Source organism: Micropterus salmoides, unplaced genomic scaffold (genome assembly GCF_014851395.1).
Source record: "Micropterus salmoides isolate LMB-PRFRI ecotype aquatic unplaced genomic scaffold, ASM1485139v1 Ms_hic_scaffold_2190, whole genome shotgun sequence".
Taxonomy (NCBI): domain Eukaryota; kingdom Metazoa; phylum Chordata; class Actinopteri; order Centrarchiformes; family Centrarchidae; genus Micropterus; species Micropterus salmoides.
The window spans coordinates 1-24,944 of NW_024041363.1; the positions used below are offsets into that span (position 1 = coordinate 1).

At 38.8% G+C, this 24,944-nt stretch overlaps 2 protein-coding genes and 1 long non-coding RNA gene across 3 annotated transcripts; all 3 read right to left on the reverse strand.

The window, feature by feature from the left end:
* Positions 1-170: 170 nt before the first annotated feature.
* On the reverse strand, positions 171-3,904 carry LOC119916787. Its single transcript, XR_005447160.1, has 3 exons — positions 3,676-3,904; positions 459-516; positions 171-312 (listed from the first exon to the last, which is right to left on the reverse strand). It is a non-coding gene; the product is annotated as an uncharacterized LOC119916787 (long non-coding RNA).
* A 10,842-nt stretch (positions 3,905-14,746) lies between these two features.
* On the reverse strand, positions 14,747-17,901 carry LOC119916788 (GTPase IMAP family member 7-like). Its single transcript, XM_038736750.1, has 4 exons — positions 17,687-17,901; positions 16,449-16,507; positions 16,268-16,309; positions 14,747-16,107 (listed from the first exon to the last, which is right to left on the reverse strand). The coding sequence occupies exons 1-4, from the start codon at positions 17,899-17,901 to the stop codon at positions 15,500-15,502; spliced, it is 924 nt and encodes a 307-aa protein (XP_038592678.1). The 3' UTR covers positions 14,747-15,499.
* Positions 17,902-22,778: 4,877 nt separating this feature from the next.
* On the reverse strand, positions 22,779-23,325 carry LOC119916789 (GTPase IMAP family member 8-like; the record flags this gene model as incomplete). The annotated part of the gene is given in 2 exon segments (XM_038736751.1): positions 22,779-22,853; positions 22,855-23,325. Coding segments are annotated over 2 exon segments (546 nt in total), but the record flags the coding sequence as incomplete, so codon positions are not given.
* Between the last annotated feature and the right edge of the window lie 1,619 nt (positions 23,326-24,944).

Sequence of the window (24,944 nt, forward strand, 5' to 3'; positions counted from 1 at the left end):
AACCTCATGATACCTTCTGAGGACACTTTGCTCGGCAGCTCATCCTTCTCTGAACACTTCTCTTCTGCGTCTGTTCTTTTCTGAGAAGGAAGTTTGAATTTTTTTGTCTAATGATTCATTTCCTCCTCATTCAACCTTCCTTCTTGCTTGTGGTGTCACCTGCCTTCTTACAACTGTCTACATTATACCCTGCAGAGAAGGGAGAGGGAGTTTTCCTCTTTTTTTGTTCCATCTTTTCTTTTTTCGACTTGATTTCAAATAGAAACTTTTAAAACATGTTCTTCGGCTGCGTTGTTCATCTGGTCCCAGACCCTAAAAGGAAAATTAACATCCTTTTAAAAGAAAAAAAGTTTTTTTAGATTTTAAAACACATTTCAACATTGGTGCGTACTTTCCCGGTTCAAACCTTTGCACGCTCAAGAAGCAGCTCAATTATTCAAAATGAAAGCTGCACTCACCAACAAGCAGGTTTCAGTCTTCACAAAGCTGAGCCAGTTCACTTAAGCTGGTTCCTTTCTGTTTCAAATAGAAGTTAGAGCAATTACACACTTGTTTCATCATTACAATGTCCAACCCGTCACATTTAGATGTTTGGTCACTTTTTATCGCCCTGGGAACACGTTCAGCATTTTGTTTCAACGTGTAGAGCTCCATGGTCAGATTGGTAGAATAAATATGCAACATCTGGTTAGACTTTCAAAAGAAAATGAGTGTTTAACGTTGTGAAAGGGTATGTTGTTGAAACATTGCAATTTGGTTAGGTTTAGGAACAAACTACTACAAAACCCTCAACGTTGACTTTTTGTTTCACACAGGAACAAACACCAGTCTCTTGGTGAAAGTCTGGCTTGTGTTCCACTCATCCACCCCAACCACCTTCCTTACTTGGACTATTTGCTTTGCCCAGCACATTGAACTATGATGCTAGAGGGCTCCCCAGTGTGTTACAAACTGACAGCAAGGGGTCTTGACCATCCGTAGGCTATGTGACAACTTGGGAGTGAGAATGGACTGAAGATGGAGGTAAGGTTTAATGAGTTTTTATTAAACAACCAGGTGAAAACAGGTGAACAGTCCAAAAACAAAGGCTAGGTAATCCATCGGTGTGAACACTGTTAGAAACACTGGAAAACAGTCCTAACAACAACAAGAGAACAACCACTTACTGCATGTGCACAGGTGAGGTGAAGACAACCAGGGTAATCAGTGAACATAGACGTTTTTTACCATTGAGTAAAGGTGGATAATAAACACCGGGGGGCCTCATAATTTCTCTCTCCTTTTTAACCTCCTGTTGTTCTTCATGTTAAGAGACGGTGCGGATCACAATATGGTTGGCAATTACGGCAGTAACGTACGTAGTTGCACAAGCTACGCTTAAATACCGGAGACATGACGTGTCAGAGTTTCTTTCATTGTGGGAGTTGCCTGTAAACAGTGAGAGACGATGTAAGTCGGACTCTATATCTATACAGCTGTTGTTTCGACGGATTAAACTCTGCTTAAGTTGGTTGTAGTTGGTAGATGTGTGTTTGCTTTTTGTTTTCTGATCCACGTGTTTGCAGGGCTAGCTACTTTTCTCATGTGCTTGCATCCTCCTAGCTGATGTGAGACACCCGGGATGCTGGAGACATGTCCCCACCACCTTTTGAAGTGGGTGATTTTCTCCCCATCACTTTTTAAAAGGATTTGATAAATGTATTATGAAAAATAGCAAGAAATGTTAACTAACAAATGAAAATGCTTTGAGATTTGCATTGTCCAAAAAATGTAACTTAAGCTAAAAATCAAGCTACTGATCATTGCATCATATTCTGTTGTATTCTTTATATTTTGAATTGTTCCTGAATTGTTCTGGAGCACTGAAATATTCCCAAGTGGCATGAGGGCTGTTAAACTTGATTTATACTCCTGCATAGGGCCTAAGCCAAAAGTCAACACAGTGGACGCTGTAGCGCTACTGCCGACTAGCGTTTGGGGATGTAATTGCAGAAGCGCTGTGAGATAACTGTTGTTGTGATTTGGCGCCATATAAATAAAATTGAATTGAATTGAACTGAATGATGGAGACACTGACGCACAAGTATAAATGCCTGGCTACGCGCATAGCCTATGGCGTAGCTCAGCCCAGCAGGCTAACTTCCAGTTAGCCCTCCGCTAACGTGAATGGGGGTAAAATTGTATACGTGCGGCTGATGTAGCCTTTTCAAATGTTATCAACCAAATGGATCACATTCGGATAGTAAAACAAGTCATTTCGCTCTGACGGTCAAATACATTACATCGACTACATCGACTTGACGTGTAGTTACATTTTTGAGGAGGTGGTTCGACGCAGAAGTAAAAATGACACTTTAGGGCCTACGGTTAAGTGTCAACTTGACCAGCGATAATACAGCAAGCTTTTTTATAATATCAAGCAGGAGAATCCACATGTCAAGCGCGTCTCACCCTCTTGCTGCAGTGTCCCAGCGCGAGGGTGCGCGCTCCAAATATGACATCAAAACTTTTGTGAAATGAGAATATAAGTTGAGTCATCAAACCACAGTCCCTTCGACCTAAAGACCCGTAAGCCGTCAGTTGGACAAAAAGAATTTGTTCATCTTTGCTCCTTGTTTCGCTTGCAGATCATTTTCTGTATTACAGTATTTACTGCTGTTGTAAATAAATATAATGTTTCTGATGCTAGTTTTTTCCAGTTTAGTTTTTATATTCAATTAACCTTCTACAACCATGCACCACTTTTATTATATGCAATAAGAAGCTACTTTTTTTTGTCTTTATCTTCATAGACTAGGCCGAGATGTTTTCATAAAAAAGGCGCTTTACACACAACCTAATCAGAGCTAATTACAATGACCTGAAGTTATACATTTTATGTATTCTTGATTTGGGTGCAGTGTTCATCTACATTTAAAAGGACAAATTTAGTTCAAGTAAATTTTAGCGCAATAGTCAACTTTAATCATATTAAACATAATTTCCCAACAACAAAAATGTGGCTGAAAATGCTGTGTGGCTAGTAACTTTGGAAAACAACTAGCAACAGAGGCTGGTGAGCAAAAAAGATAATGTCAAGCCTGATGACAATGGTACATTTTTTACGTAATTACAGTTTACTCCTCTATAATTGTAAAATGCATTTATGTGGCGTGATGGTCATGGAGCATTTCTGTCTGCTTTTATTACAGAAACTGCTGCCAGGAGCCATGTAGAGGCCACTATCATCTATTATCCAACAGTTTCTATGTGGTTAAAAATCCAACACCTCCAGTGTGTGTTGCTTCAGTGCAGCAGCCTTTGCCTGAGTTACACACACACACACACACACACACACACACACTCTGAAAAGCTGTGATACACGCTAATTTTGAACACAGACAGGAAGTAAGACAATAAAATGACACCAAGGACACAGCAACTTCAAAGTAAAACAGTGGCAAATGAACAAATGACAAACAGAACACACAACACAGAGACAAAGAACAAAACACATGAGACGCAAGAGGAAGGTCTTACCACAAACAACAACAGCAAAATCAAAAATACCAAGAACCCAAAAACTGTGACTGATTGCTTTAAAACGAAATGACACCCTAAAGTAATCTTTGTGTGTGTGTGTGTGTGTGTGTGTGTGTGTGTGTGTGTGTGTGTGTGTGGACGTTCTCCACTTACCAATAAGGAGAGTCTAACGCAGGCTACATCTCTGGGTCGCTGCGTGTCTTTGCCGGCCTCTTGGACAGACGTTGTCCTTCCATGAATCAGACCTGGTCGGAGGACGCCGGCGGGTTTACTTTAGCGGGGATATCAGCGTTTCTCAGGTGGACCCGGTAAAACACATCCGCAGTTCACTTAGGTCTTCCGTGTAAGCGTGTTGACTGCATGTAGGCATCAGTGCCACCAACTCATGTTTCTTCTTTCGGTTTCACAAGCATTCATGTTATTTTTTGCACAGAGCAAATGGCATTGTCACCTGCTTGAGCTGTGGGTGAACTGCACCTTCGACAATCGAGACCGACTGTTTTCAACATTTGTCTGAACCCAGAAAGTAAATTATTAGTTGTTTTGTGTATATAATTTTAATGCAAGCAGTCACTCTTATTTTTCAAAAACAAACAATTGTATTCTTTATTAATAATAGCCTAATAATTTATTTTTGTGCTACATCAAAGCAATAAGTCCTCTGGCGGAAAAACGCACGGATGGAGTTTCCACTCATCCTTTCTCATGCGCTCACGCAAAATTAGTCAGACACGGGAATCAGCAATGGCAGACAGTGGAATCACGAAAACAGTAAATTCTCAATATATAGTTTTCTGTGTGAAATCGCTGCAGTGAACAGACTGTGCTGCCAGGCGCACAGAGTGCACTGAGACACCGCGCACAGACAGATCGGCCTTCTCACCTCGACTCACCCAGCAGATCTTCACCACCTGCACACATACACTTTCGTAGGCCTATGGATTTTATTTATTGTTTTAAAAAATAGGCCCTGGGTGCTTAAAAATATGAGCTTGGACAGTTTTTATTCTTCCTCCCTGCCTGATCCCAAGGAAATAGTTAGTGTGGCATCCTGATATGTTTGGGTTTTCTTTGTATGTCTATATAAATAGGCTAGACTGTGAAATGATTTAATATCTTCAACTAGTTAATTATACAACTGGAACTAGAGACTGAACTGGCAGCAACCAATGCAAAAATCAATGTACTTGAATCAATGGGATCAAGAAACGGCTCAAAAGTATCTGATGGGATGAACTCATATTTGAGAAAAGGAACTGCTCAAAAGAAAACATCAGTCAAATTAAATCCACATGCAAACACATATTTACCTGATCAAGTGCAACAAAGACAGAATGTGCGAATGGGAACTGAATCTTCTTCCCAGCAACAGGTTGCTCGACCAAAGGAAAGAACTAATGGACCGTCTGTTAGAGCTCAGGATATGAGTCCTCTAACACAAACAACCTGTATTTAATGATGTTAATGAAGGTGATATCTATTACATAATTCAGAGGCAAAATGACATCACAGCTCTTCTCGCTCAACAAAATCTCTCTCCTACTTTACCACCAAGAGACATTCCTGTTTATGATGGTGGTCCATTGCAATATGGAGTTTTCATCAGGGCATTTGAGAGAGGAGTGGAAAGAAAGCATTTCCTAGAGCAATACACCACAGGGCATCCAAAGATTTAGGCCCCAGCTTGCAATATTTGCAACATCTCCAGCTGAAGGCTATAAAAGAGCAAAAGATCTACTTAAAGAACATTTTGATAATGAACATCAAGCCAGAGGATGTGAAAGCATTGCAAGCGTTTGCATTATTCCTTAGAGGTTGTTGCAATGCAATGGAACAGCTCACCTACATGGAGGAGATGGATGTTGCTTCCAGTATGAAGACCATTCTTCTGAAACTACCTTACAAGCTCAGAGACAAGTGAGGAATAAGGCATGTCAACTTTAGGAACGACATGGATGCTGAGCTAGTTTATCTGATCTAGTAGACTTCATGAAGAGAGACAAGTGAAGATCTTGTCAGATCTGTCAAAAGCTCCACCTTTGTCAAAGCAAGAGAAAAGCTGAGACTAAGAGGAAGCAGTTTTGCAACAACTGTGACACCTGTAGAAACACATAAACAAGAAAAAACGACAACAAATGGAATGAAATGTATTTGCCACTAATTCTCAAAATTCCTGTTTGTTTTGTGATGGAGGTGGTCACACATTGGCGCGGTGTCCACAAATCAGGAAGATGCACAGGGGGAAAAATAGACTTCTTAAAAGGAAAAAGGAGTCTGTTTTGGATGTTTGTAGGTAGGACACATGAGCAAAGACTGCAGTAGTCGTCTGAAATACTTCACATTGAACAAAGAGACATGGGAAAGAAAACAGAACTGAATGAGAAATCAATTGGGAGCAATGCTGTTCTCTCACCTCGTACATGTGGGCATATTGGGGCCGGTGAAGAAGCCTGTCTTTTCTCTATTGTTCCAGTAAAGACCCCCAAAGGAGACAGTGTTGCAAACATATGCATTTTTGGATCATGGAAGCTCATCTACCTTCTGCACAGAAAGCTTGATGAGAAGACTGAATGTAACAGGACAAAAAAACTAATACAAAACAAAATGTTTCTGAACAGATAACTTTTTATTCTCCTTCTGTCTGCTGCGTTTTGACTCATCAAACTTGTGTATTCTGGTCCAGGATCAACTCTGTCAGCCTCAACCGTAAACTGAACTATAACTGATACAATATGTCCATCTACTGGACATCTGATGTAGACGTTCCTACAGTGCTCACTTTCCAAGAAAAATAAATCTTCGTGCTTGCTGCATTGATTTCATCTTTTATAACTATTTTATAATCGTTTCAATTATGAGATGTTTTGTTAGTAAAATCCTTATCTGAAAGCAAGAAATACAAATAAAAATAGGAGAAATAAAAGGTGGCAGTAGAAATAAGAAAAAAGTAGCATAAAATATAAATACTCACAAAATGTTGCAATACTTAAGCCACTGATATTTACATCATCTTTTTATGTGAGCTAGATTATCAGTAAATAATGGAAATATAAGGAGATGTTCTGTAATAATATTTTGGGTTACATATTTGATGAATGATTCTTTGTGTATTACTGACAGTTGTCATTTTATACTTCTTGAATTTCCATTTTGCTTTGAGATGGTCATCACCCTGGGAGGGTTTTATGGTTGAACTCCACATGTCACCGTACTGGTCCTTGATGTAGAAGCAATATTTCTGTCTTAACCCCGACTCCAGCTCTATAATGCACAGACATGAGACGCCTCATTCTTGGAAAGAAAGCAGAGAAGCATAGTTCACAAAGGCTGAACTATAAAGTTTAAACTAGATGAACATTATGACGGGCTGAGTGTGAAAGTCCTGCTTTTGACTGGAGAGCAGTCATATGATTCAGGTTTGCCAAGGTAAAACACGGCCTAGACATCTAGGCTAAAACAGGGCTGAATTTGGGCTGTCAGTGAAAGTTTGATAGACGTCTAACCATAGCCCAAAAATAGACCAAATAAACACATGTTTTTAATGACAACATATCTACCTCTAATAGACAACAGAATAGTGATAAATAAATGGTAATCCGTCCAAACAAATTAAATATAAAAATTTTATTAAGAAAAAGGATTACAATTACAACTTAAGACAATACAACATGATGGGAATATAAAGGAATTATTGATAAAATATTATTATAAATACAAATACGAACAATTTTAAGAACATGCGGTAATAAAAACATAAATAATAACAAAATAAATGGGTTGGCTACATCCAAATCTAGATCTTCATCTAAGCTGCTACTTGATGCAGGAAGAGCATCAGATGGGTCTCTCGGGTGGCGCCAGTCTGTCGGGTAAATGGATCCATAACTGTTGAATATGTAAGAATATGAATATAAGTAAACATTAAGACATGATTACTATCAACAAATGATTTTAAATGAAAACATACAGTATATTTCTAATTATCATTCTAATGAAGGTAAATTGATCTAACGTTAGTGAGTAAAATATGTGCGGCTTTCATTACAAAATTATAATAGGTAAGGTTGCACATGTTTCATGTTCACCCCCTTTGATTTCAAGAGTTTGTAAGGGCACGAGGAAACCTGTGGGTATCATGGAGTAACGTTACAGTAACGTTAAGTTACACTTGCATGCAGCATGTTAAGCTAACAACAACGTGCCTTACTCCACACTGTGTGTTTTAAATTAAAATGAAAGGTAATGCAGGGAACGTTACAGCGAAAATAAAGATTTTAAATGTTTTAAACGTTTAATTGCATTTGATGAAATGAGATCACGCACCTCAACAGCTGCATGATTGAAAACTACATGTAACCTATTTGGTCTGAAACAGAGCTACAGCCAAGCCGTTGATATTAGACCACTGATTGCCTCTATTTCACCAGGTGGGCTAAAAGCAGACTACACGTAGCCTGTCCAAGTAAGAGCTAAATCGTGGCTACAGATAGACCATGTCAATTTAATGACACTTAATATCTTGTAGATATTATGCCATTGCAAAAATAATGGGATATCAAATACCTCACGTGCTGCCAGGGCGAAACCCCACTTGCGCGTAAATCATGTGAAAGAAATGAAACAAAAAACCTTGTAATCACTGTAGACCTTGCTTAAATGATGGAATATCATACACGGTGCAAGTTATTTTGGCAAAAACGTCATGTAACCACATGGTTATTAACCACATAACCACAAAGTTATTACGGCTAGAAGTGGGTTACTCATAGCCGGACTAAATCAGGTCTCCAGTAAACCTAAACGGTGAAATGACGGCTATTGCTTGCTGGGTATGGGACAATAAGGCAATGAAAATTTGATATGAGTTCACTGAAAAACTACATATGCCTCCTTAAAAAGGGCCAATTAAACCAGTAACAAATAGTTTTCCACACTGAGCAGAACTGAGCTAATTGTTTTCACTGTATTTGGCCTGTGCTGTTTTACATCCAGCTTACAAATGATGGCCTAGTTGGCCTAATAATCTAAAGAACTAGGCACTATTTCAAGCTAGATTTGCTCAGTTTCAGTAGTTTTATCAAACAGTAGGTTTATGTTCTTTTTAAAGGCAGACAGAGAGAGCTGGATGAGGCTTTGGTGAATCTGGTGGTGAAGGATCTATAGCCCTTCACTATTGTTGGAGGATGAAGGCCTCAGGGCAGAAAGATGGACCTCAACTACATCTTCCCCTCTAGGCTCTCTGACGATCTGAAAGCGTTTCTTTGTTTTATGGAGATTTCTCTGAAATCCTATGAGTTTTGTATTGATAAGATATTTAGAATTTTATATGCTTGTCAGTCATTGTTTTACTGAAACCACTATAAAGATGTGACAATATCAAAAGTGACCAGTAGGTGTTACAGTGGAGATGGGTGTCGAATTGGCTCAAAGCCTCCACACAAATCCGGCACAATTGCTTCGAACGTTTCATGAAACTCATCACTACAAAATAAAACAGGAAGAAAAGCTAGCAACAATACACAAGGACATGTGAAACCAAATACCACAGAGAACAAGGAAGCAATGATCAACTAACCAAACCTAAACAAAACACAGAGGCGAAGAATAAAACAGGACCACACTTAAACCCAGGAGCATGACACCAACAAGAACCAGGTGTCATTAAACTGCCAGCTAATGCGGATGCAATAAATAAATTAACAACACAGCAAACATTGAATAGAACTTTGAATTTACAGCAGGTAAAATATGTTTTTCTTTTTTATTGTCAATGATATAAATAAAACTCTGACTCTGCAGTCGGGTCTGATTTATTCCAGATGACCTCATGTAGTTGATGTTAACTTTTCTTTTTTTAAAGCTTAGTATTAAGTTAATAATTAAAGGTGCTTATTTTTCCTTCTTGAGATAAATAAACTCTTATTATAAGGCACCTTAAATGATCTTGTTTTAGTTACTCAAAATCGTAACTCTTTAATTGTTGTACCTTCATCAGACACCAGATGGAAACATTTGCTTGTTAATGGTCAGAGTGACTGGTTGGTCTGGTGGTTTAAAATACTACACTGACAAACTGGTCCATTTGCTGACAGTTGCATCATTTATTCTGCACCTGGCATCTTCCTTTTGCTGACCTCAGCATGTTTTTACTGACCCCAGAGTCAGTGATGCCGGATGAGAGGGAGTGCATCTGTGAGGGTCACTAATTCATTTATCAACAATCATTATTTTGAATCACGAATAATGTATTTGTCATTATAATATATTGGCAGACTTTCTGGGGAAGACCTGGTCTGATCCGGAGAGACGGCATCCATCCCACTTGGGAAGGAGCAGCTCTCATTTCTAGAAATCTGGCCAAGTTTATTAGTGGACCAAATCCATGACAACCCAGAGTTGAGACCAGGAGGCAGAGTCGCAGTTTAACACACTTCTCTGCCCTTCTTTTTCAGCAGTTACCCACCCAAAACCCTACGCAGAGTCGCAGTCTAACACACTTCTCTGCTCCTCCATTTCAGGAGTTACTTAGTGAAAACCTATAGTGACGGTGTCTGTCCCCCGACCATCGAAATTATTTAAAAAGGTAAACAGAAGAGGAGCTGTGCATAAAAACCTCATAAAAATTAAAACCACAAGAGCAATAGTGCAAACAATAGGAGAGTTAAATGTGGACTCTTAAACATCAGATCTCTCTCTTCTAAAGGTGTACTAGTAAATGAACTAATATCAGATTATGATATTGATTTATTTGGTCTTACTGAAACCTGGCTGGGTGATGGAAATATGTTAGCCTAAATGAATCCACCCCTCCCAGTCATATTAATACTCACATTCCTCGAGGCACAGGCCGAGGAGGTGGAGTTGCAGCTATCTTCGACTCTAGCCTATTAATCAGCTCTAAACCTAAACTAAACTATAACTCATTTGAAAGTCTTGTTCTTAGTCTTTCGCACCCAAGTTGGAAATCACTGCAACCAATTCTTTTTGTTATAGTGTACCGAGCACCTGGCCCGTATTCTGAATTCTTATCTGAATTTGCAGAGTTTTTGTCAACTTTAGTCCTTAAAACGGACAAAGTTATTATTGTAGGGGATTTTAATATTCATGTAGATGTTGAGAATGACAGCTTCAGTACTGCGTTTATCTCTTTGTTAGATTCCATCGGCTTCTCTCAGAGTGTTCATGAACCGACTCACTGTTTTAACCACACCCTTGACCTTGTTTTGGTGTATGGTATTGAAATTGAACATTTAGTGGTGTTCCCACAGAATCCCTCTTTATCCGACCACTGTTTGATAACTTTTGAGTTTGTATTGCTGAACTACTCGCCATTGGGCAAAAATTTCTATACAAGATGTCTGTCTGATAGTGCTATAGCTAAATTTAAGGATGCGATTCCATCAGCTCTAAATACATTATCTAGTCACAAAGTAACGGAGGACTCCTATGCTAATTTCAGTCCCTCCCAAATCGATCATCTTGTTGATAGTGCTGCTGGCTCGCTGCGAATGACACTCGACTCTGTAGCCCCTCTAAAAAAGAAAATACTAAAACAAAGACGGTTAGCTCCATGGTATAATACTGAAACTCGCAAATTAAAGCAAATATCACGGAAACTTGAGAGGAATTGGCGTTCCACCAAAGTGGAAAATTCTCGTTTAATTTGGCAAGATAGTCTTAAAACTTATAGGAAGGCCCTCCGTAATGCCAGAGCAGCGTACTACTCGTCATTAATAGAGGAAAATAGGAACAACCCCAGGTTTCTTTTCAGCACTGTAGCCAGGCTGACAGAGAGTCACAGCTCTATTGAGCCAAGTATTCCCATAGCTCTCAGTAGTTACGACTTCATGAGCTTCTTTAATGATAAAATTCTAGCTATTAGAGACAAAATTCACCAAGACCTGCCCTCAACTGGCACCGACTTATCTCTAAACTCAGGAACCTTAGAAACAGCTGTAGAACCAGATACATGTTTAGACTGTTTTGCTTCCCTCAATCTTTACCAACTAACTTCAATAATTTCTTCATCTAAACCATCAACCTGCCTCTTAGACCCCATCCCGACTAGGCTGCTTAAAGATGTTTTACCCTTAGTCAGCACCTCTATACTAGATATGATCAATCTATCTTTATCAACAGGCTATGTACCACAGTACTTTAAAGTAGCTGTAATTAAACCTCTTCTGAAAAAGCCCAAACTTGATCCGGATGTTTTATCAACTATAGACCTATATCTAACCTTCCATTTCTCTCTAAGGTTCTGGAGAAAGCAGTTGCTAAACAGCTGTGTGACTTTCTACAGAGCAATAGTTTATTTGAGGATTTTCAGTCAGGATTTAGAGCTCATCATAGCACAGAGACAGCACTGGTGAAAATTACTAATGACCTCCTTATTGCATCAGACAAAGGACTTGTCTCTGTACTGGTTTTATTAGATCTTAGTGCTGCATTTGATACCATTGACCATCAGATCCTATTGCAGAGACTGGAATATTTCATTGGCATTAAAGGAACCGCTCTAAGCTGGTTTAAGTCCTATTTATCAGATCGATTTCAGTTTGTACATGTTAACGATGAGTCCTCCATGCACGCCAAAGTTACTCATGGAGTTCCTCAAGGATCTGTCCTTGGACCAATCCTCTTCACTTTATATTGCTTCCTTTAGGCAATATTATCAGGAAACATTCCATAAGCTTTCATTGTTATGCAGATGATACTCAGTTATATCTATCGATCAAGCCAGATGAAACTCATCAGTTAGCTAAACTTCAAATGTGCCTTCAGGATGTTAAAACCTGGATGACTGTAATTTTCTTGTTAAACTCAGATAAAACTGAAGTTATTGTTCTGGGGCCTAAGCACCTCCGTGACGCATTATCTAAAGATATAGTTTCCCTGGATGGCATCGCCTTGGCCTCCAGCACCACTGTGAGGAATCTTGGAGTTATCTTTGATCAGGACATGTCGTTTAAGTCCACATTAAGCAAATTTCAAGGACCGCCTTTTTTCACCTACGTAATATTGCGAAAATCAGGAACATCCTGTCTAAAAATGATGCAGAAAAACTAGTCCATGCATTTGTTACTTCTAGGCTGGATTACTGCAATTCCTTATTATCAGGCTGCTCGAAAAAGTCCATTAAGACTCTTCAGCTGATCCAGAATGCTGCAGCACGTGTTCTGACAGGAACCAGGAAAAGAGATCACATTTCTCCTGTTTTAGCTTCTTTGCATTGGCTTCCAGTAAAATCCAGAATAGAATTTAAAATCATTCTTCTTACCTACAAAGCTCTTAATGGTCAGGCACCATCTTATCTTAAAGAGCTCATAGTACCTTACTACCCCACCAGAGCACTGCGCTCCCAGAATGCAGGGTTACTTGTGGTTCCTAGAGTCTCCAAAAGTAGACTAGGAGCCAGAGCGTTCAGCTATCAAGCTCCTCTCCTGTGGAACCAGGTTCCAGTTTGGGTTCAGGAGGCAGACACCATCTCCACATTTAAGAGTAGGCTTAAGACTTTCCTCTTTGATAAAGCTTATAGTTAGGGCTGGCTCAGGTAGTCCTGAACCATCCCTTAGTTATGCTGCTATAGGCCTAGACTGCCGGGGGATTTCCCATGATGCACTGAGCTCCTCTCTCCTCTACTTTCTCTCCCTCTGTATGCAACCTTATCCCATTATTGCATGTTACTAACACAACTTCTCCCCTTTCTGGTAGTCTTGTGCTTTCTCGTCCCTCTCCTCTCTCCTCCTATCACTTCCTGCAGGTTTTCTGGCTCTGGAGCTGTGGAGTCTGGATCTGTGGCTGCGGGTCGCCTGCTGCCCCCGTGTTCCTGCTCGACACCCTCTACTGCAACGACTGTTGCTGTCTTATTGTTATTATAATCATTAACATTACGATGGTTACCATTAACACTATTATAAATATCTGTACCATTTTTCATTTAGTTATAGCAACATTACCTTCGCTGTCTGTACCTCTGTGTGTATATTGTGTAGGCTGCCTCCCTCCCCTCTCTCTCTCCTTACATCCCTCTCTCTCTCTCTCTCTCTCTTTCTCTCTCTCTCTCTTTCACTCTCTTCTCTCTCTCTTTCTCTCTCTCTCTCTCTCTCACCCCAACCGGTCGAGGCAGATGGCCGCCCACCCTGAGCCATGGTTCTGCTCGAGGTTTCTGCCTCTTAAAAGGAAGTTTTTCCTTGCCTCTGTCGCCTAGTGCTGCTCTTGGTGGGAACTGTTGGGCTTCTGTAAATATCATCACAGAGTACGGTCTAGACCTGCTCTTTTATGAAAAGCGCTGTGAGATAACTGTTGTTGTGATTTGGCGCTATATAAATAAAATTGAATTGAATTGAATTGAATAATTAGTACCTACTATTATTTACATTAAAAAGATAAACAGACTTAAATTAACTGCTTTCCTAATGAACTACTATCCTACAGGATGCTGCACTTCTCCACCATCAGCCGCTCTCGTGCGCACAGTTTAGAACTAACTGGACCCAAACCTCAGTTGTATTGTACTGTGCTTTTTGATGCATCCTCCAATTAGTACAGTGCTACATATGATAAAATGCTTGCAGCTGTGTGCTAAAATAATAACACGTTAAGGGCAGAGACCCCAGCGAAGCTCAGATTATAACTCGAACCCTGATCTAGACAAATTAAACTTCCATTTCAGAAAAACAGATGACTGCAGATGAAGTGTTTTCAGAGGAGGGTGTTCAGGATAAGCTGCCAAGCAAAAGTACCTTGTAATTTGTCTCCCTCTTCCTTAGAAATTGTAAATGCGTCTTGATTTACACCCCCAGTCATAAGGCTTCCTTCATGTAGGAAGTTGCAGAGCATAATGCATACTTCTTTTTGTCAAATTCAGTGAACACTAGCTGTCCGTTCTGTGTCTGCACTAAAAATAAATCAGGTCTTTTTGTACTTGGCTCAGTTTATGGGAAATAAACTGTTTTCTAGCATTTGTTTTTTTCTTTATCTACATCCCACCATCACAGTATACTGTATTTTATTCCATCAACAAAAAACTGTTTTTATTTTTCCTGCTTAATCAACTTTAGAAATACAGTTTTTAAATGTTGAATTTACATATATGTAAAATTAAATTTTACATATACATACAGTCAATTTTTATTCTCCTACAAGAACCAGGTACCATTAAACTGTCAGCTAATGTGTATGCAAATAAATCAGTCAACAACACAACAAACAATGAATGAAACTTTGTATAGTTATTTTTATTGTCAATAATATGGTCAGAGTGAGTGGTTTTCTACACTGACAAACAGGCCCATTTAGAGGAGCCATCACAAAAACCTAAACCAAAAAATCTAATCTATTTATATGTTTTTTTACATTGTGCAAATGGAAATAAAACAGTGCAAGATGAGTCATATATTTATTCCATCACAAAAGTGTGTCATTGCTTGGCTATATTTATTTTTAGATTTAAAGCACATATTTGGCCACACTTAGCTTTGAGCTTATCACAGATATTTTGCTATCAGCACACTCTATATGTTGGCCAGAAAGTAAAGAGATCACAGTACAGAAATGACAAATACATGTTTGATCTAAGTTAGAGACAGTGTTTCTGTTTGTCCTTGAGGGAGCAGTGACTCTGTCTAAAATGTCCTGCTCAGTACACATGTTGGACACAATTATCAAGAAATGTCTGCCTTATTTGTTTATATTAATAACATTTGGAATATTGATATTATGCAACTCACATGTTGTTTCAAGTTGTGTGAAAAAAGAAAAAATATGTCTTAAAAATCTTTGTATGTTGTTGCTGCATCTTTGAATATACGTGTTTCATTACTTGGATAAAAACCCATGTTGATATTCCCCTAAAAAATCCAATCCTTTTTAACTATTCATAACTTTATAATCAACTGGTTCAAGATCATTTCATTTCTAGTCCATCATGTTAATATGTATATGCAAAGAAATCCCATCCCAGGACTTTATCTGGTCAGACAGCTGCACACTTGTAGGATTGTTTCTGTTCTTCTAACATCTTGTCCACTGTCTGCATTAGCTTCTTCACTTGACCTGAATCTGAGCCACTGTTCTCAAAAACAACACACCTGTTGCCGCACTTTTTAATTATTTCCCTGAGATCTGTCTGGCAGGACCTCGAAAATGTCTGCAAGCTCATCTTTGCACGCTGCAGGTCGTCCACACGAGTAAACAGGATGACTGTTTGTTCCTGAACGTTGTTACCAAAAGCTGTTTCCAGCTTTTTCAGTATGTTTCTCTCACTGTCTGAAAATCTGCTAATTTGCATCACAAGTAAGTAAACACAAGGTCCTGACTGACAGAGCTCTTTGCACTTTTTCACATGTTCGTCCTTAACTGATGATTCAATCTCATCATCAAAGATGTCTGGGGTATCAATGACCCGTACACGTGTACCGTCTATCTCTGTTTCTGCCACTTGGCACTCTGTGGTGGTCGGATTTGAACTGGCTCTAGACCTGAACTGCTTCTTTCCCAGGATTGTGTTTCCACTCGCACTCTTTCCAGTCCCGGCCATTCCCAGCAGAACAAGGGTCACTTCGGTACCAGAGGACTTTCCTGCTTTGATGTAGAACAAAAAGAACGTTACATTTACCTGTTTTAATAAATCCAAGCAGCTGCACTTTTAAGAGTGACTGCTTTCATTAAAACACAAAACTACTGCATTTTTGTAATAATTTACGGTTTCAGTTCAGACACATCTTAAAAACACAGATCTTACTTTTTAAACTCTTCTTGCCTTCAGTGATGTCGTTTGCATTTCCTGAACAAAAAGGCAAAATGAGAGTTTTTGTAAGTTGCTATAAAACCTTAGATTCTGTTAGAGTTAATTACCCTTCACTAAACGCAACACATTTGACTACGTTATAATAAAGAGGCTGCTGAGAGAGATTGTGTCTCACCTGTTTTCTCCACTGCAGTGTTTGGTGTTGACACATATAACTCAGGATTGTCAGCATGCCTATAATGTAAAGGCAGAACCATATCAGCTTACCAATATGTTCTAAAGCTGCACACTGCCCCCGACAAACGCCGACCGACTCCAACCAACAAACCAACACTGTTGGATCAGTGTGCGCCGTCAGTCGGTGTCAGTCGGATGGAGTCTTTAGAGTTTGACATTTCTATTCGGGTTGGGTGGGGTTGTAGAAAGTTGGACTAATGTGCGCCGTTTTCCGTTTGACAGCTGTGCGTACTCGCATGCGGAACATCAGCGCGCACGACTTTCTTTGATGTCAGTGCAGGTTAGCGAGGTTACTCGCTCCTCTCTCTCTCTTTGACAACGGACCTGTCTGTGAACAGCCTCTCCTCTGCGTGCACAATCTGAATCAGAACGTGCGCTGGAGGAAGCTCGGCAGCGGGTGCAGCATGTTAAAGCTGGGACGCCCTGTAGGCTACATCTCTACATCTACAGCATCTTTTATCTCAGACAGGCATAACTTGCAAATAAACATGACTTTATGTCCGCGGTAACAAAGGTAGGCCTAGTCTTTGTGAGACATAAATGTTTCTTGTAACGGAATAATCACAATTGACGTTTTTGCTGTTTATCAGGTCTGACAAAACTATAAAAAACATTAAAATTATTTATTTTATTATTGTTGCCAATGAAATTTTTTTGGTAGGCCCATGTTTAATATACTTGTTAATATTTGGAAAACAGACTGTAGTCTTTCATTAACATGATTCATAGGCTCTCTCTTACAATTATCTTTATCACATTATTTTTGTTGCTCTGTGCCAACCAATCCAGTCCTTTTACAACAAGTTCAAATATGTAGTTTGTAGTATTGCACTCGCCAAAAAGGCAGAAAACTGATAAAACTGATTCCACCTCACTACTTGTGGCTGAACGGTTCTCAAAATGAATTGATTTTAGTCATGAGTGTTACTTATATATGAGTTATTGCTGATTATAAGTCACCCAGTCCTTTTAACCTGTGGAAATACCTTTAAAGGGCCAATACATCCAGTAAAAATGGAGTTTTCCACTTGCCAAAAAGTGACTGCAGCCTCGACCTTGTGACTTGGTGTTAGTTGGGTGCTGACTGGGCAGTGTGCAAGAACCTTAAGGTGTAAATCTATGCACCAGTGCACACTGATATGTATTTATATCTACAGTCTCTCTGTTCACTGTTACCTCTTGTTGGCTGGCATCAGATTTCTGTCTGCAGTCAGTTTGCTCAGTTCACTGAAAACCTGCTCTGTGGTGTAGAAGTTGTATGGGGGTTTGTAGCTGAGGGGCAGCACGACTCTGAACTCTTCTGTGGGTTTTCCAGTTGTCTCTTTCAGCTTTTCTAGCTGCTTCAACACCTCTTCGCCATTAAGTCCATTCTCTACCACCAACAGAGCCATGTCAGGGTAACGATTAATTTCAAATAGGTTTTTTATGTCCTCACATGATGCGTCCAAGTCTGGTGTAAATATGAACACATATGTATCATTTTCATATATCGCAGTATTACTCAGAACATTTCTTCGGGATAGTTTAGATAAATCTTTCCCTATGATGTTGGTTATTAGGGCTTTCTTCAAGGAATCTCCATTCCCCAGGACAACGACTGAAATCTTCTTTTCTGTGAAAAACAACAAACATAATGTCATTTTTTACCTTATACATCCAATAAAATAAAAAGTATGTGGTTACATTTGCCCCTGATTTTCCAAAATAGGAAAGCATTAAGAAAAAACATGCTCTACAGAAATGTATATTTCAAAAGAAGATCCTTAGAGGTTTACTGATGCAAAATAAAGAGAGCATTAAAAACCAACATGCCGGATAGAAAATTATTGTTACACAACTTACTGTCAGACATGGTCCTCGGATCCTGTGCAGCACTGAGCCAGATGAGCTGTGTGGTATCTGCAGAATGTACCTGCCTGTTTTATATGGAGCTGTTATGTAAATGTAATGGGGCGTGTCAGCTACTATATAATCTAACAGCAACGTTCTTAATAATCCCTTGACATTCATCTTTGTCGTTTTATTTTATTCTGGAAAATTAACGTGAAATACACAATAATTATACATCTTGTTTCATGTTTTATGTGATTTTAATATGAATTGAGATTCCTTGTTGTTGTGCCTGTGCTTGGTGTTCATATTTGTGCACTGTTAATATGCTGCCATTTTGGCCAGGTCTCTCTTGAAAAAGAGGTAATAAATCTCAATGAGATCATCTGGTTAAATAAAAGTTAAAGAAAAAGAAAGAAAGAGATGATACACTTATTATTATCATTATTGCTGCTGTTATTATATAAATCTAATTAACACATGGGCCAATTTATATATACATAAATACTTTTATAACATATATACATATAGTATAAGGAATAAATTTACCATAGGCAAGGGCGTCACTTTGTAATGCAAAGTGATGGTGACACACTGTAGCCCTTTGGATTAGGGGTGTGAAGAAACACTTAGCTCGTAAGACATCACAGTACGCGTAGATATAGGGTTCACAAGAACAAGACGAAGAGATACTTAAATTACTTAAGACAGTTCATTTCCTGCATTCTGGTGAAAGTTTCTGCACCAATCTATGGTGGAATTTTTGTATTTATGTAAAAGGAAACACAAAATTCAGGTGGCATTTCAAAATATATAAATATAATAGAATGTCAGTCAGTGCAGCTCTCAGGCATTCTGTGCTGCTTTCAGATCTGTTTCTCCTGTAGATCAACTTTTCTCATGTGACATCATCCCTGCTGTTCCTGCTCCCTCATGTTCAAAGGGAGAGAACGGAAAACCTGGCCAAAAAGAAACTGTCAAGAAGTAGTTAAAGTTATTGATTGTTGCGGCACGTTTTTGGGGTCCTTTCATTATTAGGAGCATATTTTTTAAGTTATTTTTTTTCTATATTTTAATTGCATTGCATGTTTCTTAATGTGCAAATAGATCTTTCTAAAAGCATTTTCATTTGTTATTTAACTGCAAGCTATATTTTTTTTTTACAAATTATGCTTTTAAAAAGTGGTGGGGACCAGTGGAAATGACACCTATGACCATAGGCTACATTAAGGACCCAGCCTCATTTGTTAATGAGTTTATTTGCTGATAAGCTCAAAAAAAGTTATTTCTACTCAAGGAACAGCAGTTAGGACAGAGGGTGTTGTATGCTGTCCAGACGGTTACAATCCTTCAGGCAAATTTGTGATCTGAAACATTAATCAGACACTGCATTCAGTTTCCCCACGAGGGTCCTGATTATGCAGGATGACAGTCACCAAAACGGTCTGCTCTTAATGTGCAACCATGTATATTTTTTCCCTGGTTAGACGAACCAAACTTACATGCATGAAAGCAGCTGACAGTCTGTCTGCTGTATTATTTTCCTTGCAAACAATAAAAGTGTGGGGCAGAAAGAGCACTGTATATGTCTACTAGAGGAACTTTCACCCTCTGCAATGAGTCATCAGCTCTGCACCGGGATGTTGAGCTACATAAATTAAAGTGACTTGACATTGTTGAGGAACAAGGAAGGACTAGAGAGCAGGAGCAGATTTTCTTTAAATGATGTTTGTGAAACCAACTGTCATTGATTGATCTTAAAGAAGGCAGTCATGTAGATCTGGTTAATCCAGATCGTCCTGTGTTTCTGTATATCAAACCCTTTAACTTCACGTCACCTTCTTATCTTTCACACGTTGCTCATATGCACACATTATTTTGTACACAGACGTTTAGCATCCATAGTTTCTGAAAATGTCTTAACACTTATGATACAGCTGTCAATTTTATTTGTTAGCTGTGATGCACCAGCATTTAACTCCACAGCTGCAATAAACTTACAAATAAAAAAAATTAAAATTTCACCCAGAATTTGACGACTTTTTTTTTTAGCACCTTTCATTTCCTCTGTGTGTTTTACATCCAGAACTCGCTGCTGTTTATCCGGTTCTTGTAACCTTTTAAAAGTCACATGTGATGAAACTGGTAATGTTTAAGCTGGCTTTTTTATTTTATTTGGTTTGCCAAACACTGTTGTAAATTTAAAAACATTTTTATAGACTATAAGATGTGCATTCTTGGCATGTCTTACTGGCACACCTAAATGAACTTGAGCCTTGGTTTGGAACAGTCGTCAATCTAAACACGGCGCGCTTCGTTTTGCTAAGGTTTCTGGCAGGGACGTGCACAGGCATATTGGTGGGCTGTGGAAAAAAGGGCACTTCTCATAATTATTTACTGAAGTCTTTTTGAACAAAACATTAAATATATTAACACAACTCTGACTTCCTTAGCAATTTATTTTAATTCCCTAACACTCAATAACACTACAATAATCAGTTGAGAGAGAGACCAAGTTTTTTTAGTATTCACTAGGTTTATCACAGGAGCAGGCAACAGCAAAGGAAACTATGCCACAATGTGCATGTTTTCTTTGTTAATAGTAGGCTATCTATTTAGACAACGCATTACTCATTTTAATACGTCATAACTGATGCTTTCAGACAGCTCGACAAAGCGTGAGGATTTTATGGTAAAGATACCCTTCATCGGGGGCTTAACACTTTTATCATGAACGTGGCTACCTAGCTAACTAGGACTAGCACTACCGGTCTGTACGGGATTCCCCAGAGTGTCTCATATAGACGCTGAAGGGTACCTTTAGTGTCAAATAACTACGTTTTTTCACTTTTTTCTGAAAGCGTTGGTATTGGATGCCCTGAGATGAGTACGGGCTCATTTAGAATAAATGACTGCACCAAGGACAGGGACTTAGTGTCACTAATAACTTGTTTATTTTTCACAAGGCAATCAATCGTTTTAATTGTTTTGGTATTATTGGAATACATAACACCTCAAAATCAACAAAAATCGTCGGGCTGCAGCCATAATTAAATAGATGTTATTTAAATACTTTTACTTTTTGTTTCACAAGCAAGATGCCAAATGAGTAAAGATAACCTTCAGCTTCACACAGCCAAGCTACAGAATACTGGATTGCCTGAATACAATAATGTATTGATCAAATACATTATTATTGTTGCTATTATATTATAAACACACACACACACACACACACACACACACACACACACACACACACAATAACTGATGGTAAGACTTTCACATTTTAAGGAAGGGCTGCCTGTATCATGTAAAAAAATCAATCAGCATCCAACAAACCAATAGAATGGATAGTTATTAGATGAGGAGCCTATGATCAGAAAAATAAAGTTACTGTTTAAGGCAGGACACTTTTTCATATTTTGCTTCCATGTCTTCTTTTACTCTCATGGAAATAAAAGTTCAAGAATACGCATTTGGATGGTGTTAGTTTTAAGCTTACTGACCTCATGCTGTTTGCATCTGTAGATTTCTTCTGAACTAAAACGAGCTTATCTGCATTTTTAAACAACATTTCAGGGGAAAAGACTCTTGATGTAAGTCATTAACTGGGGACGTTCTGTGGTGATATGCTTTAGTTATTTTATTTATCCCATTCACCTGCACTGACTTGTCAAATGTGTGCAAATTGGCGATTGTGATGACGTTATTAGAGACAAGTTTTACTGTATTCACTTGTAGTGTCTCCCTTAAGTACAGTAGGCCTACATTAGCCTGTATGGCCATGATATATATTGCCTTTAGTTTTAGTTAGTAGTGATATTGATGTAGTGATTGGCTGTGTATGCCAGGAACATGAAGTTAGTTTCCACTTACATATTCCAGCAGAAAACCCTAAATGGTGGGGGGAATTTAAGCAAACCATGTTACACTTTACATTGTGTCACACATGTCAATAGTTATTTATTTATTTTAAAGATATTCTTTTTACAAGTCAGCACTATTTAGGACAACATTTCCCCCTCGTCCTCTTAGCTCCAAATCTATAAATGAGAAGAATTTATTTAAATCACAAATCTGTGTGGAGGAATAACCAGAAACTATATGAGACACTGGGTATACAGCAAAACTGGGCTTTATTGGTAAATGTAACATGTATGTCATCATAGTTTACAAAAGTTAACAACGTGAGACAGGAGGGAGCTGCTGCACCAGTAAAGAGACATGTCAGACTTCTTTAACAGAATCAAAAAATAATATAAAAACACATAAATCTCTAGTTAAATGCTGCTAATTATAAAGCAAAGTATGAAGAAACCAAAATAAAAGTCATAACTTTATAATCAACCAGTTTCAGATTAATGATTTATTTCATCCCAGCATTTCATTAATCTGGTCTGATTCATACACAGTTATTGTTTCTTCCGTCTTTTTATCAGACAGTGGATAGGCTGTCCACTGTCTGCATTAGCTTCTCCACTTGACCTGAATCTGAGCCACTGTTCTCAAAAAACAACACACCTGTTGCCGCACTTTTTAATTATTTCCCTGAGATCTGTCTGGCAGGCACTCAAAAAGTTCTTCAAGCTCATCTTTGCACGCTGCAGGTCGTCCCCACGAGTAAACAGGATGACTGTTTGTTCCTGAACGTTGTTCCCAAAAGCTTCTTCCAGCTTTTTCAGTATGTCTCTCTCACCGTCTGTAAATCTGCTAATTTGCATCACAAGTAAGTAAACACAAGGTCCTGACTGACAGAGCTGTTTGCACTTTCTCACATGTTCGTTCTTAACTGATGATTTAATCTCATCATCAAAGATGTCTGGGGTATCAATGACCCGTACACGTGTACCGTCTATCTCTGTTTCTGCCACCTGGCACTCTGTGGTGGTCGGATTTGAACTGGTTCTAGACGTGAACTGCTTCTTTCCCAGGATTGTGTTTCCACTCGCACTCTTTCCAGTCCCGGCCATTCCCAGCAGAACAAGGGGTCACTGTGGTGCCAGAGGACTTTCCTGCATTGATGTAGAAAAACACCTTGAGGGAACTTTACAGTGATCTGTTTTCATAAATCCCAGCACATTTTCATTTAAAGGACATTTTGATTTCTTGTCTTTAAACACATACACAAAATACTGCATTTCTGTGATACTTTACATCTTGAAAACAAAGGTCTCACTTTTGAAATTCTTGGTGAAAGGGTTCCATACCCAGGATCTGCCACCTGAATGGAAAGGCAAAAAAATGTTTTTGTAAGTTTGATGAAATCTTTTGGTTCTTTTTTAATTAATCCACCTTCAGTAAACACTACACATTTGTAAGACAACATATTAGGGTTATTGTAGATCAAAAAAAAGTTATGGAGCCTGCCAGGTCCAAAGCTAAAGTGAATTGTTGTGGTAGGATTGTAATGAAGAAGGGGGGCAATGTTAAAATTAGGCCAGTACTTAATTTGTAAATCGGGAGGCTGTACACAGAGAGGCTGCTGTTCTAGCGGGTTACGGAAGAGAAAAAGTCACAGAACACATCAAAAATCCACAGAGACTGGAGCACATTTGACACGCTGAGGTGCTAACTTGCAATGCGCTAGTTGGACCCGGAGTGTGAGTCCTAAAAACTTCAGCCCATCGCCTGTGTTCAGGTCATCTGTTGACTAATAAACCTATTTTCTTATCTTATAATCGCAGAGATCGTCTATTACTACAGTGGCCTGATACACCATCATCCATTTGGCTATAGGTTAGAAAGATGCAGTGAGAGAGACTGTGGCTCACCTCTCTCTGTGTGATGACGCATCTGACTGAGGATGGTCAGCATGCCTATAAGTAGAGGCAGTTACTTCATCTGTAGGTAAGAGTATACAAACAAATATAACAGTCCTGTAGACTACATTTACTAAATATGGCATGCACCAGTGTACACCAACATATTAGATATAAGTTACGTCCAATTATAAATCTGCATGTTTCCTTTACTCTTGTTGGTTGACGTCAGATTTCTTTCTACAGCCAGCCTCTCAGTTCACTGACAACCTGCTCCGTGGTGTTGCATCTGAATGGGTAAGAATCTGGATGTTCAGAGCTCAGTGGCAGAACAACTCTGAATCTTCTGTGGGTTTCCTGTTATTTGGTTCAGCCTTTCTATCTGTCGCCACACCTCTTCTGCTGAAAATCCATCCTCTACCACCAAAGACACATGTCAGGGTGGCAATTAAGAGCAAATTGTGCTTTATGTTCTAATGCTGTGTCCAATTCTGGTGTACATGTGACCTCATATATATCATTTTCAAAGATCTGAGTATCTTTGAGAACACTGGTTTTGTTTAGTTTAAATAAATCTTTCCCTAGGATGTTGGATTAGGGCTTTCTTCAAAGAATCTCCATTTCCCAGAACAATGATTGAAATCTTCTTTTCTGTGAAACAACAAACATAATGTCATTTTTAATCTCATACAATAAAGAAATCTGTAAATGGTTTCAATTTCCCTTAATTATTCAAAAGTGGATCTTTGACTTCAACAATAGAGTTGTATTAATGCAAAGTAAAGAGAGCATTACAAACAAATAGAAATAGTTTAACTTACTGTCAGACATGGTCCTTGGAT